General features: G+C 45.8%; 1 protein-coding gene across 1 annotated transcript in view; it reads left to right on the top strand.

Annotated features, from left to right (window-relative positions):
- The first annotated feature begins 16,018 nt into the window (after positions 1-16,018).
- LOC100649991 (histone-lysine N-methyltransferase MECOM) overlaps positions 16,019-21,782 on the top strand; it is a 56,349-nt gene continuing 50,585 nt past the window's right edge. The window contains exon 1 of the mRNA XM_012320717.3: positions 16,019-16,533. Within this exon, the coding sequence (XP_012176107.2) occupies positions 16,497-16,533 (37 nt within the window). The 5' untranslated portion in view covers positions 16,019-16,496. The remainder of the gene's footprint in view (positions 16,534-21,782) is intronic.

The raw sequence follows: 21,782 nt of genomic DNA, 5'->3' as shown, positions 1-21,782 counted from the left end.
AGGAAGGTAAAGCTGTGCCTCCCGCCGGAAAGAGGAGACGAAAGAGATCCGTAGAAGATGAGAGAAACGGAAAGTGGCCAAAGGATCCTCGAAGGAGTTCTCTTTCAGAGGAGTCGAAAGGGAGAATCGATAGGTTTTTCCGCGGGTTCCCATGGAGACCGCGAAGCGAATCGGACTATACACACGATAAGCGACGAAGACGTAGAAAGAGCATCGTATCGCCACCGTAGTAACCACCCTTCCATCCCCATGTAGTACCTCTTCTCTTTTCTGCCAGGGTTTTAAGAGAAATTCTACCACCGACCTTTAACCTGTTTCCTTTCCATTCTACCGCGATTCGAACCAGTATATTCCTTCATCGCCATAGCTTCGGTGTTAAGTATTTATATTTTACTTTTAGATGGACGTCCGTTCATATAAACTCGGCGACCATTCAACGGTCCATTTTCCTTCTCGATATTCGCCCCTTTTACTTTCTGCACGCTGTATATCGGTATCTCCGATATAAGCGGCACTAGGTAGAAAACGCGCGTCCAACATCGTCAGGTCGGCCATCTTGCTGGATCGTTTCTCATCTTTTACGAGGCTCGACACCGCCGTTCTGCCGCCGTCTCGTGTCGTTTCGGCCCCTGCGAGGAACAATTGAATGTCGCCGAGTTTATTTTCGGAAGCCTTAATTTAATTCCCGTCCTGTCGAGGGAGAGTCGTCGAAGAAAAAGGATAGGAACGACGTTGGGGGCGGAGAGGAGTAGGAACGGAACGAACGGCCGCGGTTAAGAGGCGGATCTTTTGTTTCTCGCCGCTCTCCTGCTCGAGATGGTCTTTTTAAGTCACGTCGACTTCTCGAGAGAGGCCCGGTTTATGTCCGCTACGACGATCGATTGTTTAGATCACTACGCGCAGCGCACGTTTGCTTTTACCTTTCAACCGTTTGCAATATGCAAGTTGCGAGCGTTCGTTCCTGATACGGCGAATGGTCTTAAAGTCGAAACGATAATTTTAACCCAACTTCCATTTGGCAATTCTCTCTTCCTGTCGAATATCTCCAAGTTCAAAGTACTAAGAGCCTCGAACGTTACGAAATACTATATGCGACACCTCGGCCGATACTTGTACAGAGATCAAACGGTCGTCGGCTCAAAGATGAAATTCGTTACGAACGAGCTCGGCAGCGGCAGCAACACACAGAGAGAAGGTACTCGAGAGAAATTATCTCGCGATGCGTACCAGGTAGCACAGGTAGGCAGTAGTACAGGCAAAGAAACGTGTCTGTAGAGACGATATTCCACGGTACGTAGGTATCCGTACAGGTGTATAAGTGCGTGGTAGCTTTGCCAGGAGTCAGTGACACCTCTCGCATCGTCGGTGGCGGCGGCTGTGGTTTCTGGTAGCCATGGTAACCACCTCCTGCTCCCCCGCCTCATCATCCACCTTTTCCACCTCCTGAGGGGCCTCCACCACCACCTCCGACCCCCACCAACCATGAAACAGCGCCTCCACCTACGCTACGCTCTTCTCTGTCTCTCCCTTCCTCTTCCCCAACCCGTTTCCTCTTCCAATTATCACACTATCTCGCTCGGTCTCACCCTTCTTGGATGTCACTGTGTTCTCTTGAACTCCGCGAGGTTCACGGTAAAATGAGAGAAACTGAGAGGAGCGGAACGAAAGACGCGAAGGCCAGAGAAGGTAGAACGTACAAGTGGCCACTGTTGCCAAGCCTGTCTGTTTCTTCCCTCCGCTCTTCTCGTTTCTCTCTTCTCTCTTTTCTCGCTGACTCTCTGTCGCGGTCTTCCCTCGTCGACGCTGGATACACGCAAGCTGCGCGCCGTCGGCGTGGGTGCAGCCGCTGTGTATGAATAGATGCGGCAGCGTGTTACTGGCGTCGCAAATGAACGCTGCCAGTGCATTCTCCGTTTCTCGTTCTCTCTCCTCTTCCGCCAGCCGGTCTCTGCCTTCCTCCTCGTAAATGTCTTTACTCTCCCCTTCGCTTCGTTCCGGTCGCGGTGCACGTATCGCTTCTCTCTGCGTGTCTGCCATAATGGCGTTGGCCCGTCACAGACGCCAGTTATAGCCAGATCTACGACGGGATGTATGACTAACGCCTCCTTCTATTCTCGGAGACGAACTCGATCGTCCGAGCCGTACGACCGAGAGCAAACGTCATTGCAAATAACGCGACTATCTTTGCTAAGGAAAATTATTGCCGCGCGTTACGTTTTTTTCTTCGACCGAACGATCGGCGGATCTCCCATCTGAATCTTTAACGCGATCCTTGCAACTTCGTCCTTCTTAGCTTCTTAATATAGAAATTGTTAGCTCCATTCGTTGCGACTTTGGTTCAGGTATCTACGGACATACGTATACCGAGGAATCCACCATTTTGGATAACGCAGCTCCAACTATACACGCAACGAGAGAGACGATGATCGTGGTAGACGCGCAAACGCGAGGATGAGCAGAGATGCTCTCGGTGCCGGCCCAATCAGAAACGGAGGATGCTCCCCTTGGCCCAATCGGGCTCCTGGAATAGCTGCGAGGCTCGTGCACACACGCACAAACTGAATGTCCTGAAGAGCCGAGGGACAGACGGGCTTTGGAACACGCAGGACGGTTGCGATGAGCGAGGGAGGCATCACTACGAGTGGGAAGATCAACAACCAATGGGGAGTCTTCTTGTCGGAGATAACGATGGGTCGAGTTATAGCAGCGAGGGGCCGTGAACAGACTAGAGAGAGGCAACGAGAAACGAAACAGAGTGGGAGAAGATAGCGAGCAACTTTTGCGCCAATCGTGCTCCCATGTTTGCAACACGGAACAAGCCACGCCACCGAGGATTTTTTGATTTCCATATGTATATGTATAGATAAGATCGCGTATCGCGATAGATAATAAGAGAACGAGTCACTCTTGTAGGTGGAACGCGGGAGGGGAACACGTTGCAAGGAAGAAGTCATAAACCTTGATGAAATGCAGCAACGATAAGTCGTAAAGCTAATGAGACTAATACATCAAAACTGTCCAACTGATATTCCAGTGATATATGAGCAAACCGCAAATACCCTAGTGCATCGGTCCAAGTATGTTCCGAAGAATGTTAAATATAAACATGGCGAAAACACGTCGCCAGCATCGATCAATCATCTCACACGGGGAGGACTCTATCCGGCGTTATCGAGTCGCGATAAAAATTACAAGTAATTACAAAGCGAAGAAGCAATGCGAGGCATTTGTTCTGTGGCAGAGTTTTAAAATACGTAGCACGAGCGAGCGTGTTAACTCGGAAACTAAACGTCGCGGCGGTGGTCCCTCTCTTTCTTATCGCAAGAGCGAGTGCACAACAGAATTTTCAGAAGTAATTGGGAATACGCTCGATTACGAGACTTCCGGTGCAAAGATGAAAGGATCGTTTGATCCAGACACGCGGCAGCTACACATTTAGTAAAACGCGTGGACTCGTGGAAGGCTCCAGTTGTCGATGCGTTTTCCCAGACTCGCAACACACAAGCCCAGTTGCAGAGAGAACAGTTCTCATTCCCTCTGTCTCCCTCTTATTTCCGTCAACTACATCGTCGTCGTCGTCGTCGCAGTCGTCGTCGTCGTCGTCGTCGTCGTCGTCGTCGTCTCTCGGAGCGTAGAGTAGTATTGAGGATGAGGTGGGATGGAAGACGAGGTGCGCGCGGCTCCTCCTCGGAGGATCAATAGAGACAGGGAGACGAGACCTCTTTCCCTCCCCTCCGTGCCTCCTCCCGGTTCTCTCTCGTCTCTGCTCTCATCCCGCCATAGCAGCACCCTCGAGAACAACCCCTCCCGCTCTCTGCAGCGTCTCAACATCCCGGTATCCTCCGCCTCTTCCCTTGCTTTGGTGAACTTCCTCCACCCTGCCATCGCGCTATGTCGATGCCGAGGGCCGTGCGATAAAAGAGGATAACGCGAAAAAATGGAGGATGAGTAGTAAAAAATGCGAGCTCTGCGATACGAGTTTCGTCTTGAGCTAGAAAACGCATAGAAGGTTGTTAAGCGCAGAAATATCGTTTACCATCTGCAGAGTGTCCATTATCATCTTCGGTTCCTAAATAACGAGGAAGCAATGGAGTGAAATTTTATCGAGAAAATAATCGGTAATTCCACCATACATACACGTGTATATGTGTGCCCCTGAAAGTGAGTTGAATTCGTTTCGAAGGACTTTAATATTCCACAAGTTGAAGCGGTACTCTCTTCGCAATTGGAACAGGAAAAAAGACGCAATAAGATGGAAAAAGAGGAAGGGAAGGGAAAATAAAACGTTGCCGCTTACAGAAGGCTTCATACAGTCTAAGAAAAAATGGGAAGGAGTAGGCTTAATGTTACGCGGCCGGGATGCAAGGAGTTCCGTCGGTGGTCCAACTATGTGGGTGGGTTGGACAGAGATTGGGAAGGGTAGAGGGGATGAAGAAGGACAGGGTGGAGAAAGGCAGGAGTCGCGGAGGCTTGTGGGTAATGTTGCGTGATGAGACGCCTCGCGGATTCATCGAGGAGAGGAGAAGAGAAAAGGAAAAAGGGAAAAAGAGAAGGAAGAGAAGAGAAAGAAAGAAAGAGAAATGCAGAAGCTGGCTCTGCTCTAATTCTAAAGAGCACTCTCGGCGGACTCTCCCCCGCTTTTTCTCGTTCCCTTTCTCCATCTTTTTGTCTTTCTCTCTTTTTCAATCCTGCGAAACGGGCTCTGCAGCGCGACGAAAATCCAGCAGGCCACCACCGGTAGTCGTGTCATGGGGATGAAAAACGCATTTTCTTCGTCCTTTCTTCTCCTTTCTTCCCGTTCCCTCCTGCCCCGAGCTTCTCTCACGCTGACGACTCCTCGTTTTTTCCTTCCTTCTATCGTTTAGACGCCGATGGAGCCACAGGGAAAATGATTCCACGCGATTTCGAGGCACCGTTGTTTGACGAGCTTTTAATGCCTGTGCACCGCGTCCTACGCCGCCGAACGTATATTACCACAAAAAAAAACTTTATGGAGGTGAAAAACCCTGCACTTGATTCTTAGTTATCGTACCAAGGGAACTCGCGACCGTCATGACTACGGAACACGATGTAGCAAGTTCTTTACCGATTGAAATCCTTAATCGATTCTCCAATCATACGTACGATATATGCACCATGTAAAAATATTAGACGATCCAAGTACTCACGGCGTTGCTTTTTACCACAATATCTTTTTAGACTGTTTCTACGTGCTATGCTCTATTTACGATGTTTCCTAATTCACCAATGTTTGGTAAATGCTACAATAAACAAAGCGCCGGCTAAATGTTATGAAACAGGAATCGTGTATAGGAAAGGAAAGGAAAACGAGTCAGAAAAAAACAGCAAAAATTAATTTTTTGAAATATTGAAAAAAGGACGGCGGAAAATACGAAATGAATTTGTTAAAAAGTTATTCGACAGTACGTATTTCCCAAAGAACTGTCGCTGCTGGCGGAAGCAAGAGAAATGCACACGAAATATTTATGGTATATTTTAATTAGTAATTCATAGATCAAATATATACTATTGATGAACTAATCACTGAAGTTAAAATAATACCGAGTATCCTCATATCCGTACATGAAATAAACATTTCGTTTCGTAGACGCTTCATGACTTTTGCATGCAACTATACCTATCCTTGCTAGAAAATTAAGAATTAAATTACAGATATATTTGTCTAATGACAAACCGACGATGAGACGAGAGAGTAAAAACAAGAATCGAAAAACGAGGAATTATAGGTGTTTGCCCCCACCAGCAGCTTGTTGGTGCCTTTCAACTGGAGAAGGCAGGATCCAGAGGGTTGGGCAGTCTACCTCGGCTGTGATTAATTTGAATCAGCAAATGCCTTCGAGGGTTTACACTGACTGAACTGAAGGCACTGCCATGCCGATAATATGCTACGGTCGAGAAGCTGAATCGAAAGAGAAGGAGCAAGACGGACGAAACGGTGAACGAGGGAGGATATACCAAGAGAAGGGAATTCTATGGATATGTTCACAAGGGAAGGAAACATCCCCTACACAAACCGCAACGAAAAGCCAACGGCAGCCACGAAACAACCCCCTGCTGCCTCTCCACCGGGACGATGCATGTACACAAGAAAAGAGAGGGAGAGTAGGGAGCAGAGGGAGCAAGAGGCAGGATGTACAGAAAGGGAGAGAAAGACCGAAGAGGGTGGAAACCACGGAGGTGAAGACAGAACGGAACCAGAACCGCGGCAGGTTGGAGACCGTCTTAAATCATTTCTCTCTTTCTCTCTCCTTATCAAATTCTGCTTCTAACCACGACCAGTTTCCAAATAGCAACCCCTAGGATTACGCCAACGACAGACCAACTGGTGGTGCACAGAATATGGTTATAATCCTGAATTATTTTAACTTCCCGCACCATCGTGAAAAGATGGTTGTTACACAGCGTAACTGTTTTACATAAATTTTTCAAAACATAGAGCGTTTCTTTCACAGGATCTCGAAGCTTAATGGTCAAAAAGATTTTACGACCACATCGGGGCACGTTAAGACGCGTATGATAATGACTTCATGGTCGGTAGGAATCTTATTATGGAAACAGAAACAGTGAAATTTGAGAGGTTCCGTTTTATTGACCAACGTGGACCGTCTTTGTGGAACAAGGCCGGTCATTGATGAATTTATCGTTTCAAAGGTAGTTACGCGGAAATGAGAGCACACAATTGAGAATTTGAAGCGATCGATTCTCTCCGCGAGACCGACGGCACATATTAACAGGGAGTATTTACGCAAAATTCTAGAGTGCTAACCCCCGTTGTTTATCGGCAGAGCGAAAAGGGGAAAAAACAAGGAAAATCTAGTGAAACACAACGAGAACCGGTGTACGGAGAAATTTCTCTCGCTGGCGAAGAAAAAGAATCGGAAACATATTAACGATGACGACTGGGGCTCGCGTTAAACTGGAACGTGAAGCAAGGTTTGACACGAAATTCTTTTTTCTTTTCTTCGCGAGCTTCGAAAGTTCCGCCAGGGCAGCAGTTAACAAATTTAAAAAGATGAAATCAACCCGTCCTGTAAACAATCGTTTTCAAAACGATTAGTCCAATTTTATACTCTGCTACAATTTTCTCCATCCTATGAATAAAAATCGGCTTTAGAATCGACCACGAAACAATATCTCGCATGCGATCGTTAAAGCAATACGGGAAATGACATAATTTGTCAAGTATCTTCGCCTTCTCTTCCTAGAACTCGCATTTCGTTTCCATGCCATGTGATAACAGGCGCCACGATCCACGGTGTCGAAGAAACGATATAAACAGGAAACTCAATATGACAAATACGGAGGTAAACATTCGGAGGAAGTAATAAACGAGCATGGATTCGTCCCTGGCGGAGCAAGGGTGTCGGTAGACCCAGTGCGCCTCGAATGTACCCCCCCTTGGGCTTCCAATTACTCGCGTTTAGTTGCGTTTTTCCGCTCGAATGCCCTCTCTATGATACACTCGCACACTCGACCCGCGCTTGGCTTTTAGTTACCCAAACCCACTTACTAACACGCACGCTCGCTCGCGTACACCTGATCCGCTTGTACGTGTGTGTCTGTATTGGCGCGGTTCGAGCTCGTACACACTGAAAGACGACTACGCAAACGTCTGTACGAGCTCGGTAATATTACAAGGGGTAACGATTGACTGGGTGCCACGCCAAGGATTACCAATCAAATTCTCACTACAAAGCTCACTCGAGCCTCGACTAACCTTTAAATAGCGACGCGATAACTTTCTTGTCAATGAGAATGCCGGGTAATCGATAGACGATTCTCGATCGCGACGATAACAATTTCTTAATTTTATGAAGGACGAATCAATCCTTTATATGAGTCGGGAAATCGATATCGATTCTACGATTCAGAGCAGACTAGCCGATGTATTGATACAGATATAAAGAGTAGGATGTAAATGTAGATATAAAAATATGAATAAGTTAAAAACGAAGAATGTAAATAAACGTAAGAAATATAGACCGCGAATGCCAACTGAGGAGCACGGTTCTTGTTGAAAAAGAGATAGAGATATTTATTCTCTCCGTAGAAAAGGAAATAGAGATCCGTTATTTATTTCTATCTGTTTTTTAACGAAGCCTATTTTCTCAACACGGTATATGCGGTCTACCTTTCAGGCCTACGGAATGACATAACCTCACACTTATGCCAGTCATTGTTCGATATTGTGTCAATGATGTACTAATTACGAGACTTGTTTGATGCAATATGATACGAATTTGCGAATGAAAAATGCGTTCAAAAGTGAGAAAGTAAATTTGATATCTTATGAAATTACTCACCTCCCGCTGAAAAATCGTAGAACACGGATATACTCTGTTCAGTGAAATTGTCTTCGTCTTAAGGTATTGTACTCTCGCAATACGTTATATATGAAGAAAGATTGTACAGCACTCATGAAAACTTTAAAATTATAGAAGTCAAACATGGTACATTGTTTATTATCCATTATAACAAAGAATTATCACGTGAATGTCACAGAAGACTGAGAAGACGAAACTTTATATGGGTAGGATACTACGTCTGTCAATAATTATACCATTTTCATTATGAATCGTTTATTATTTTTTATATTTAACTATAACTGTATTAACAAACTTGAGTATTAATAATATAACATCAAATAATTTAAATATTTCCGCCTGTAAATTTCTCAATATTTAATTTTGATGTTGAGTCACGTCCATCTACCGCGGTAAACCAGTTGAAAGTCATCTGCGCGTTTTACGATATTGTCAAAGCGTCGTTTGAAATGTAGCATCTTAATTATATATTTAGTGAAAAATAATAATCATTGTGTGATAATTTTTGTGGTAATCTTAGGTTCTTGGTCAATCTGCACGCGAAGATGCGAACGTAGTAAGAAAAGAAAGCAAGCATTCACGAATCCATAAGGAGGCTGTATGGTGAACTGCAATCGCGTCGCGCAAGGTAAGGTTATGGCATTTTAGACAACACAATTATCGTATCTGTTTCACGTCCTCAAAAAATGTTAGATGCTACGTCCTGTCGACGTACGATCCAAGACAAATCCACTTCCGTCTCTGTTCGCCCATTGCGTTAACAAGCAGATGTAAGTTGAATCGTCTGTAGAAATCGATGACACGGTAGCATATGCTGATTCTACGAGCTATCGATCAAAGATTTGGGACGCGGTCGTTAAAATAAATCTTTGGTTGGCCACGGCTAGATAGAGCACGTCGTGTGTCTGGTATGTGATACGATAAAAATAATGTCCGGGCAATAAATACATAATTCTCGTTGCCATCCAGCCACGTAATAATATAATAACGAAATATATTGTCTTGACCTGAAACGTAGAAGTCACGCCATGTTTCTCTGTCCACCTTATTGAACGCGCATAATTTGTGCGGCGAAATAACTGAAAACGTTGTACCATAATGCCATGCGGGACCTGAAAGGGAAGGTAGTTAGGTCGAGCGATTTGTCGTCAAGTGACGAAGCTCGTGAATACCTGACATACTTATCGCTCGAAATTTTCGTTTGGGACAATGTCGAAAATACCGAGATTTTCGGCGCTGATATCGAGATACGAATTCTGAATCCAGAGGGAGATTCCGATTCAACGCGAAATACGTTTTGCTTTACATCGATAAGCTATCGCTTCCATCACCCTTGTTTAGTCGGAATAGTAAGCCGAGCACAGACTTATTAATACGCGGCAGTAAAGGTCACTCTGTGTATCTCGTTAATCATTCGGATTTAATTTAGAATGGCTAGTCGAGGTTTTAGGCCTCGCGTAATTATCGTGGAAATTTATAAATTAGTCCTAGGCTTAACGATTTCGGGATTTCCTAACGAGACCACTTTCATGTCCTCGTAACGAATATAAATAAGAAGTCGCAGACGTTGCTTTTGTTAGATCAGCGTCGAATACGATGCAATTATGCGAGTAAGACACTGCTGTTGGAGGTGCGCTCTCTTTTCGCGATTTTCCAGCGCTCAAGGATCCGGGATAACGAGTTAATTTAAATACGAAACATCAAAAGCTTTTAATCTTTTGCGCGGCTTAGTCAGCCAGGCAACCTACTTTTTTTACCGCTGATACACGCCACCCTCATTCATATACATTGTAACGCGAATATCCACCGCGTATATCTGCGCGATTATTGAACAATCAGATACGTTAACGACAGAATGAGAATGGTACTTAATCGGAAAGAAGGGAGGAGGCAATCACCGGGCGATGCGTTGTGGTATTTTCGCTCCTTATCCTCGTTCGAAAATGCATCGTGCGTTTCTAGTTGGCGTATCTTCTGTTTCGTGCCAGTTATTCAATATGACTTTGTTTTCTCATCGCGATCGCTCGAAAACCTTGTACCGATATCACCTTAACGCGCAAAAGACTTCTTATAATACAGTGCCGGGAAAAATACGGACGTGCGCTTCATCGGGTGGACACATGTTTTGTGAAGGAATTGCGTAAACTCGAGTTAAATGTGCAAGGCGATCGAGAACATTTATGATATTTTTTTGCGGTCTTGGAAGGCGATACAGGGTCTCTCGTACAGGTCGGTTCGCATGTCTCGACGAGGCGGTCTCCGTGGTCACATCAGTCTCCGAGCATGCGAGGGCCCTCGAGCTAAATCCCCGTAATATACACACAGGGGCACTGTCGAGGTACTATCGCGGCATTATACAGACATACCTATATCCCAGCCCGATGACTGCTGATATGACATGCGACCGTCTTAGATATAGGCTGCACGACATGCTTCGCTCTCTTTCTCCCTCCATCACAATTTCCTTCCACTCTCTTTGTAACCCTTCTCCTCGTTTCTCACCCTCTTGTAATTCGCCATCAGCTTTGGAAAACGCTTCGCTCGAACGACGCGTAATCAGCTTACTCAGTCACGATCTTTTTGAAATACGAACTCGATGGTTGGTACTTTTCGAACAAGATTTGCCATCGAGTAATTGCCTTAACTATCCGACGAATACAAGTAGGAGAATCCATAATGCAACGCTGTTCGATACGTTGAAATAAGTACGTGACGATGTAAAAAATAACGAGCCGTTCGTCTTTGAAAATAAAGTGGAAGGCGCCTCTTTGCTTCCTCAGCAATTATTGCTGGTACTTTACTGCAGGTAAATGCGATTCGATTCGTCTTGCTCGGTGTGCTATCCAGCCGGAGATCTGCATAGCTGTGCGTCACGCACTCGAATAAAAAAAGTTATGTACTCATGGTACTCGGAGTCCAATGTTAATGGATGTTAAGAGTAAAAGCTCATTCTTCTTATTCACAGATACTTTTAAGATAATCGCGTATACACGCATGAGAAACATTATTTCATAATCTGCGCCGCATTACGGCTGAACTAATAATATATTGCAAAATTACAACTTTCAAATCGATCCGGCAGATCTCGCTGCTTTGAAATGTTGGCGTAATTGAAAAACATGAGTCGCGAGCTCCGGCATGATACTTCGGCAGCGTGGCTGGGGAAAAAACGGCCAGTGAAAATTCGCGATGAATATGGAGAGTCGCGCGATAAAACTTTTAAGCGCATGAACGATGTACAAGCATTTGGGAGTTCTACGCTTCCGCCAAGTCGTACGAGAGCGGAAAACAGGCGGATGTAAAAGCCGCTGTAAACCACCTCTTCTGCAATCTTCGTCAGATAATGTCTCGAACGGTATTAATTAGCAGCGAAAGAAAGTGCATTCGTTTAGAAATCGCCATTCAGAAATCGTACGGTGCTCGTTATCCTCGTTCAAATCTCATTTTCAACAGATTAACGATATATGATGTTTGATTTTCTTCGTATCGAGCAAACCCTTTCAAATTGCCTCCTGAATATAAATAGAAAATTTCATCTTTACGGTTGTAATTGTCAAATAGGAAGGAAATGTCTTGTCCTGTTAGAACGAAAGAAAACCAGCGCGCTGTTAATTACGCTCGCAAAGATGTATCTAGAAGAGACGGTAGGGGGTGAAGCCGGGTGGTCTCGCGCAAGAAGTCGAGTCCACAAGCCGAAGAGTAACCGAACGCTCGTTCCTTTTGGATCGATAAGGGTGGTAGGGCGGATTGGCCTTTTAGCTAAGGGTCGAGAAGGAAGGCGAGTGGTTTTTATAGCCAGCAAAAGGACAGGGAGGGTCCTGGAATCCTCGGGTGCCTTACTCGACCAGAGTATCCCTAATATACGTCATCCGTTAGCGGTACTTTCCTACATCCCTTCCTCCAGCGACCTCTCCTTTTGGTCAGAAGTGGCCAAATCTACTTCCTCCTTCTCTTTATAGATTTCGAGATTTCGAGTAGCCTTGTACAACTACCCTAGAGATTGATCCTCACCCTTCGGATTCCTTTCCCTCCTATATCGAATAATATACATTTCTGCCCGCTCATTTTCGATGGTACCTGATCATACGTCGTACGTTATAAAAATTAAATATGTTTTTCAAATCTAAATCCAATCTGGTTACGTACTCCATGGATCGTAGATCGAACAAACGATGAAAGTGAGATTAATTGCATAACAAAGGTGGAAAGGCTGGCAATTATTTTTCCCGAAAAGCTTCGATCGTTACGCGGAATCGTTTGGAAATCATTGTGGCGAAAGTTACGCGCGCGAAACGTAGAAAGAGAGCAGCCGTTTCTCGTACGTTCGTTCGTTCAGAAATCTTACCTCGAAGAAGTCGGTCGAAAGAATTGCTGCACTTGTACAATACGTTGTATCGGCGCGACAGTCGAGGTTATCGTTGACTCCTACGCCACTGACAGGCACGTATTCAATTTGTGCGGAAAACGTGTGCACGTTTACTTCGCGTAGATACGTACGACGCGTATATGCCTTCGTTCCACCCTCTTTCTCTCTCCTTGGTTGACCCTCGCCAACTAAAGCGGCCAACACCTGCCTCGCGTTAGCAAGCGTAACATAACGTAACGCAGCGAGCGTGCACACGCGCGTGCATCCGCGTAAGAAATACTATATCCATTTAAAACATGGATGCCTTGCGAAGTTACACATATCCTTCGGCCGCACTCGGTCTCCTCCGGGTGCTCCTTTTTCTCCTTCTCCCTAAGGGACTGGTTGCGTTTTTATGCGTATACAACCGCGGGTGGAGCACGTGCAGCGGGAAACAAAGAAAGTCTGGCGAAAGAGGAAGGCGTTATTGGAGGAGGAAAGCCAGAGAGATGAGGCGGGTGCCGGCGAGAAACGTACGGAGAAGGTGACTCGGAGAACGAGCGGAGAAAAAATAGAATGGAGAACGAAAAGGAGCGTGGGGGGCCAGATGAAAGTGTGCTGCGAAACAGTCCCAGTCGTTGTGCAAGACGAGGCAGCGTCTAAGAAAATGGAATGGAGGTGAAAATAAAGGGTACAGATCGTCGTGCGAAAAGAAAAAGAATTTACATGAGCTAGCATATACTGGCGAACGAGTTGACTTTGCCAGGAACGTTCAGTCAGTGTTAAACTGGAACAACTGTTTTATACCAATTCGACTGATCTATATTATTCGCAGTTCTCGTAAAAGAAATAAGAATGCATGAAAATTAGACGACGATGATATGTGTTTGAAATGTGCTTTTGAATATTCGTTTTCGACAAAAAGAACGGAGCAATCTTTTATGATTTCCCGCGATGAAAATAAACGTTGAACTATATTGGCGTGCGGCTCGTACAACGATACGTCGTGATATTTCTGCACTCCGCACACGTCGTAGCGTTCCTAGCGAGTCGAAACCCAGAATCTCCGGTCAGACCGTCACCAATAAGCAGATTGTGCGAGCTGCACGTAGTTCTCATTAAAATAATGTCTACTTACTCTACTCTATACGTAATTGCATTACGAACGAAGTAGTCTGTGAAACTGTTTCACTTAAAATGTCCACTTTAAAATTTTGTAAATCGCTACCTAGTCGAATGTCCTGTCATTTCAGTAACTTGTCACTCGTTTACGATAAGATGTTCAGCTTTTGTTGGAAAACAATTTTCCTGGCCTGATTAGCAGGTACTCGACGGAAAGAAAGAAACGATCATGGGGAAAAAAAATCAGCATTTTCGCAAACGAGAGTTTATAAAGGCCGCGATGTAAAGTAAAAAATTCTCGAATCGCGCTTTCAACCGAGCCAAATTCTCGTTGGTTTTTCTTTCTTCGCGCGTGCCGTGTTTCCACGTTCCACGCGTACCGATGGAAACACACGCTGAAAAAGAAGGGAGAAGAGGTGCCGATCCAGGTTTCGAAAGGGCGAAGAAGCAGGGCGGAGCTGCGCTCGGAAGGGTGCGCGGGCGCGTTTCACGCCGAACCACCATCCGTGGGGTCGGAGGTCGTGTTCAGGTGCGACGAAGACGGAGAAGAGGGGCGCCTAGTCGAGCGAACGTACCCAGAAATGCAAAGTCGAAGTGTCGGTGTGAACCGAGTTGCCAGCCAGCGAGCCTCCAAGTCGACGCACTCGCGGCACTTCCATTCGCATTCCCTTCGTCGATTTTCATTTTCTTGGTGACGCGTCGCGCACCACGCGTGCTTTTCCTCTGCATCGCGTCGTCCATCGCGCGACGGCCGCCGCTACGCGATTCGCGCCGATCGAGAGAGTTGTAAAGGCCGCGGGCAATCGATCGAACGGACCGATTCACGGATCGATCGATTCTCGCGGATAGCAAGCGGCGCGGCGGTTCGTGAAACAAGTGCTACGTACCCGTCATGGAAAGTGTCCTTCTCTCTCGTTGATCGCGCTATCGATCCGGCGCCATTCGTCGCCACGTGTTTTCGGCAACGTGCTTCCGACGATTTCTCCTACTCTTTTAACACGCGTTGCTACCGTCGGAGAAATCTGGACGACGAGATCGAATTTCGACCACCACGGTATAGTTACGTAATGCTCGATGTGAAAGTTGAACTTGAGCATGGGCCGAGACATAACCAAATTATCAGACAAGAATGTTTATAATCAGTGCACACGTTAGATACTTCGTATCGAACGGCTACAGACTACACGTCAGCAGCAAGAGGCGATAAGCTTCCAGCCGGACAAAGTTGCGATTCGGTGATCTGTATCGTCAGCAAAAGAGACTGCACGCGGTGAACACCTGTTCCTTACCAAGTCACCGTCATTGTTGCAAACGATACATCGAGTTTCGAATTTTTAACTCGACGAAAGACCAAACGCAGCATCCGACAAGCTCATCAATCAGCACCGAGCAGAGTGGCGAGATGTTTAAAATGTTGCACAAGACGCAATCTCGGGGATATCAAAGATATAATATAATCGTATATTTCTTTTTCGAACCTGCCATAAACATCGATAACGTTAATCAAATACAAACATTACGGACACGTGTTTCGCATCCGGAAGTCTGCATGGGAGGTCCAGCGTTGCATCTGTCAAAAACTTCAATGTGCCACTGACGGACCATTATATCGCTATGTATACCGACAACAGTTTCGCCTACCAGGAATCCTTCAGGATGGATCTAGGCAGAGAAACTAGAACGAAGAGTTTCATCTTTGTTCGTTCATACGATAGGCTACAGTAGCTTCGGCTAGACGGAGGTTTCGATAGGAGAGGAGCCCGGGAGCGAAGAAACGAGAGGTTGCGCTCTCGTAGGAAGAGAGGAACGCGGTGGAGAGACAGCGGCTGATCATTGGTGGACAGCAGAGCCGGATTGCTTAGGTAGTGGGGAAGCGAGCAGGTCGACTCCGCAGGTGGGGAAGGCCAGGAGGCAGAAGGTGGAAAAGGCGGAGGTGGAGGCGAAGTAATCGTAGTAGTAGTGGCCCGTAGTAGTAGAGTAACACGAAGCAACACGGTCGGGAGAAAGAGGAGAGAGAAAGGGGTGGAAGAAGCGGTGGTGTAACGGCAGAGGTAGCGGCGGAGCGAAAACCGTGGCACCGAGGGAGAGACGGCAAGAGCAGGGAAAGAGCGAAAGGGTGAGAGGAACGAGAGAGAGAGCGGGGGAGGCGGAGGAAGAGAGAAAAAGAGATTGGAGGGAGTGTGGAAGGAGAGGGGGAGGAGAGGCAGAGTCGCGAGGGTGGAGGACAAGGTGGTGGAGAAGGAGGAGACGCGGAGGACAGGAGAAGCCTCCACTGTCGGAGGACAGATCCAACGCACGTCAGGATCCCAGTCGGACGGACTGACGCTGCCGTCGGATCACCGAGGAACCGGGGGACCCGGTGTACCGGAACCCGCGTGACGGAATGGACTCTCTTTGTGCACCCTTCGCAGTGTCCGGCTCGAACCACCACCGAGAATTCTATCGTACTATCATCGATCTGAGTGAACCCGGAGAGAAAGAAAAGGGAGAAGCTTGTGGTATAGACAACGTTTTGATCGGTTTAATCGAACGAACTGTTTCTACGAACGGGGAAGGAGGTTGTTGGATAGAGTGAAATAATTGACAGGATAAAACGATCGTGCATAAACTCGCATGGCTCGGAGGACTGTCAGCGTTCTTACAATTAGTGTTTTGTTTTTGAATTCATCATCCGCCGTGCAGCGATGAGATCCAAGCCGGTGGCTAGAAGATTGCCACAGGGTAAGTAATCTGTCAGCGTGCTTCTCGTCTTCTTGGAGGGTTAACGTTCGATGGTAAATATCGTTTGAAAGTGGACTCCGATATAAAGCTGCTATTTTAATGATGGAACGATGGTCAAAATTTTATCGGAATACCACGCACGTGGTAGGGTAAATAAAAAAATTTCGGAGCTTCGCGGGGTGTAGTAATTGTTATTAAGTAATTCTCATCCTGTAATTTGAAAAGTATTCCTTATTTTTAAGATTGGATATTGTACGTTCGTAAAAATGATAGAGAGGGAAAAATTTATTTCGTTTTAGTTCTGAAAATTGCTATGTTTAAAACGGTAGACATTATTAGTTTTTTCCGCGGAACTTACTCGACGAGACTATAAAACTATACCGCGGTAAGAACCTATATAACGCTGATTCTTAGAACTATCGTATCAAAACGAACTTGTACGTTCGCAGCTCGCGATTTCGTTATGTTAAATCAGTAGTTTGACAATTTTTATTTTCACTAAATGGATCCAGTAGTCAATAGAAAATGTTAAATAGCAAAATGTACATCTTCAATTCCTGTTTCATTGCCTATAATTTGGACCTGTTTGAGTTTACGCTTCAACCCTGCGCATTTTTTTAAATGGTAACCGTGAGAGGATACAAACTCGAAATCGTACCAGTAGATTTTCTCCAATTAACGGGAATTTGAGTTTTCAAACTTTAAAATGCGATTTTCAAAACGAGCGATAAAACAATACTTCGACGCTCTTCCTTACTACTTGTAAACATTAGACAAACAATGAATGTACTATAGTTTTGATAAAATTACGGCGTTAACGTGTGATTGTTCACAATGGTATCGTTCGTGTCGTTAAAACGACATGGGAAAGAGCAGTAGGCGGTCCTCGCGCTGGCGCACTCACAACGTCGATATCATTTCTTCTTTTCCTGTATTGTCTAGTCACTCTGCTCGTCCTCCGCCTCCTCCTCGTTGATATCTCCTTTCAAAAGTCCCGCCCATTCTTGCCTGTCACCATGTTCGCCAGTCTCTCCATAGTTTGTGAAAATCACGCGAAAAATTGCTACGGCTTTTCATTCTCAATTTTTTCATGAAAATTAGTCAAACCCAGAACGGTACTCTAAATTGTAACTCGTTGAAAAAAAGTCAACAAGTTCGATGAGTTTCTGTGAAACATGGTCATTGAGTGTGTTCACGCACGTATATTTTTTAACCAAGGGTCAACATTTTGAATAGTTTCGAACGGTCAAAGAACATTTGTCCCATAAGAATGCGGATCGATCTTCCTTTGTTCGACGGTTAACAATACAGCATCGCTTCGTTTACAAAAGATTCGGCCGTACAGCGAGCCAATGTTAATTTATTGTTGTATCTTGAATGGCGGCGCGCGGCTAAATTTTTATCGGAGCCCGTGGATGGGACGATAGGTAAATTGATGAAAGACGGTTACGCGATCACTCGGTCTCCTTTCCCTTCCCTCTCGGTATCCCTGCGCGATATTTTGACATTGATAGCTCGTTTTAGGGAACGAAGAGTGTAGGTATTTGTGTCTAAAGTCCCTTACGTTGTTCCATATGTTACTTCGTAAAATCACAGCCGAAAGATTATTCAATTTCGTCGATGAGAAGCTTCGCGTAAGATTCATATTTCATAATAAAAACCGTATCAACTTGAAGAATCCAGCGACGTAGTTGTCGAGAAGTAAGAATTGCCGCTTTGCTTCTCCGGAATGGCTGTCGGGCTGAGCGTTTTGCACGGGGGATGATTTATATCGTGTTCGCGATTTATAATAAAGCTCCCGCTTCCCACGGTCTGCCACGCTCCGACGACGGTAGGCAGTTTCAAGGGATCTAGTAATCTGTAAGACAAAATCCGTTAACGCTTGACTCACGAGTCGACGAAACAATAGACCATCCATCCACGAGCTTACCCTCTGTTTCGCCGAGAACGAACTCGGACGAGACACGAAAGGAAAGAGGTGGAAAAAGGGAGGACTCAGTGGCGTAGCAGGACAATTGACTTCTCACCGCGTACTTCTGCTATAACGAACTATACGAAATGCATCTTCTCGTGTACGGTTGCTCGTAAGAATTGCCAACGACGGCGGAAGTTCGGAGTTTACGTCGAAAGGAAAAGATTTCCCGTTAGTCGTTCGATATCCGATCGCGATGGGCTATCGGTTTCTCCGATTCAACATTCGTTGAAGCAGAGTTTCTTCTGAAATGCATTGTGCTCGAAAATAGACAGGGAATTTTTGAAATTGATAGGAAGCAGAAAGAGAAGAGGGCCATTTCGGGCAAACCGCAGGAATAATCGCGGAATCCACCTACCACCCGTTTCAAAGGCGCATCATCCCATTGAGGGTTGAGTCTAGCCGCGGCACCGGAAGTCGTATCCGAGAGGAGACAAAGCCAACGAAACATACGCACAGAGTGCCGTGGAATGAGGTAGGCAGCGTGGGGGAGAGGTTCTGTTTCATCGGTGCTTTTGTCTCGCATCCTGAGAGAGCACGATTGAATAAAAAGCCTGAATAGATCGGATGATCCTAAGGTAGGTCAGTCCATTCTCGTCTTGCGGGAGACTCCTGCTACCTCCGATCCCACCTCTTCTTCTTCTTCTTCTTCTTGTACCTTGTACAGTGTGCTTCCAACCCCGGACAGTCCCAATTAAAAACGTCTTCCTTCTCGATTCGCTCGACCTACGTGGAGAATAATAAGGTCGCTCGCTATATCTCGGTACGCTGACGAAAATTTCCTGTCGTTTCTGTTATCGTTCAGCTGCTCCGTCAAGAACGGGAAAGTCTCGCGAGGGATGGATTTAAGGATACTTAAGCATTACGTTTCACCGGTGACACAGTATTCCAATAAATTTCTGTCACGTACCTACGTTTTGCATACAAATACAACATATGCATAATACGTTTGAAAGTCACGCGAACAATTCCAAGCAGTTTGAATTTTTCCTAACGATGCCGGCTTGTCGACTAATGAAATGATCACTTCGTGCGACCGAGGTATCGACCGTTATAAGTTAATTAGTCACGATCGTGCTGCCCAGCGATCGAGCAACGAGCCCTTCCAGGACGGTGGAAGGAATCGTCGCGAAAGGATAGACGAAGGGGTGGCAGAGAGTGATAATGAAATCGTAGGATACTAATCCGTCGTGACGTCATAGGTTCGGGAAAGTACTGCACGGTTATTGGACGACTGGACGTGATCGATTCGAGCTGTATGAATTAAAATACCAACAATACCCTCTCGAATAACTGCACGCGGCCATGCAAATCCGATAACAGAAAGCACGAACAATCGTCTCTGCTCCTTCTTCGGTTTTCCTCTTCACCCTTTTCTTCCAGCCTCTGCTCCCTCCCCCTAACAACGCTCGGCAATAATTCCGCAAGTCTTCCTTGACTCTTTTCTTTCCGGCTCTCGCCTTCGCCAATTAACGATAAGGCCGCTGTTTGTCATTTGTTTGCCGTTTCCGGTGGAATGCAAACAGGCCGGGGTGAAACAAACACGGCCAATCAGCCGCGACGGACAAACGCATCGAAAGCGACTAGATCCCTCTGCATCGAGCTACGTTTCCACTAGCGATAATACCGATAATTGGTCGTTCAAGGTAGAATTGTTTCCGTGCTGAATTTCCTCGTGCCCTACGCGTCCGTTAGAACGTTAATCTACGGTATAACGTAGCCATCACGATCCGCGTAAATATTATTGATCGACAAATCTGACAATTTTTCGATCGGCGTTAGGCTCGCGACCAACAAAATTCGTCCTCCGTGTAGGTGTGTAATTTAGGCTTCAGGGCACCGTATGTTGCCATCCAAAAGCACGATCGAGCGATAAGCGTGCCATTGTTGCCGGAGCTGGCTATTGAACGATTAATCATCTAATTAGGCATCCATCGTGCCGTACCGCCGCTATCGGGATTCCTTTCCACCACAACGATCGTTTTCCTGATAAATATCCGTTTCTTACTCATAATCCCGCGCGAAACTTTTGCCAATCCGTCGTGTTTCACGCGTTCTCGTTACCTCGTTCACCATTGGTCGACGTTCAATGAGTAGAAAAATCACGAAGAGTGCGCGAATTCTCGATTTGCGAATCGACTGCCGGGCTTCTGCATCGAATCGCGCGGCAGACAGGTACTCGCGCAGCGCCTGAATACGACTGACGTGTCGTACCGGCGAGCTACGCGATTGCCTGAGTACTAGAGCGAGCTAAAGTCAACATTTATTCGCCTCGATATTTCGAACCCGCCTGAAAAGGAGCCGTGTCGAATACACTCTTCTTGTTTCTATCCATGCATATGAAAACTTTATTCGAAGGATTTTATTCGATCTGTTATAATCTTTTACTATTATCTTCCTTTTTTCCCCTCCTCCCATTTCTCTGTTAGATTCGCGGAAAGTGACGTAAAGGAAGATAAAAGATGTTCTACGACTTTACGCGTTAGACAAAATACTTTAGAAGCGTCGAACGTAAATATTGACGTATTGTAACAATGAAAAGCTGATACACGACGATGGTACTGATAAATAACGACGTCTGCTCGGTTATTTATATGCCGATGCTTTTTCATTCGCTTGACGTTCGGTGAGTTACTTGAATATTCTACCAAAGATCGTTACACAATTATTATATAAGAAGCGATAATACTGGCGACTGTCATCGGTCGTATTTGCGACGGAGATATTGAAACTAAAAAATCTTCCTTTATTTCGACGGTTCTCGGTATGGCATTCACACGCGTGAAGAGAACCAAGGCGAAACGAGCGTTCGGCGGAGGCGTACGTACGCGAAGCCAGAAAGAGTAGAATACCGTAACGGATGAGCACGCGTGTTCGTGCATGAACTTTCATATATTAAGAGCTATCCTCGTCGTTCTTGTCTTCTGCCGTAACGAACGTCCACTCTTCTCGGTTTCGCACGATTTTTTTAACTCTTCGTTGTCACGGCGAATAACGTTGATTTTATCCCATGTTCGCGTAAAGATCGAATGCATTTTGTGCGTGGAAAGAAAAGTTTTTAGTTGGCCGGCGGCATTTATAACTTTGAAATGCATGCACCAACCGGGGACATGCAACGCGAGAATCACGAAGATAAATCGATAGGACATTAATTAATGTCGAGGACACTTGGCCGAGATGATATGAACGTACATTCAGAAGCGAGTTCACGATTGCTGGAAGGGTGAACTCGGGCCACTTTCTCGAAGTGTTCGCGTGTCTAGCATTGTTTTACGAG

The sequence above is a fragment of the Bombus terrestris genome, chromosome 3, assembly GCF_910591885.1.
Source record: "Bombus terrestris chromosome 3, iyBomTerr1.2, whole genome shotgun sequence".
NCBI classification, from domain to species: domain Eukaryota; kingdom Metazoa; phylum Arthropoda; class Insecta; order Hymenoptera; family Apidae; genus Bombus; species Bombus terrestris.
Note: the sequence above shows the minus strand (reverse complement) of the source record. Positions and strands in the feature narration are given on the sequence as shown.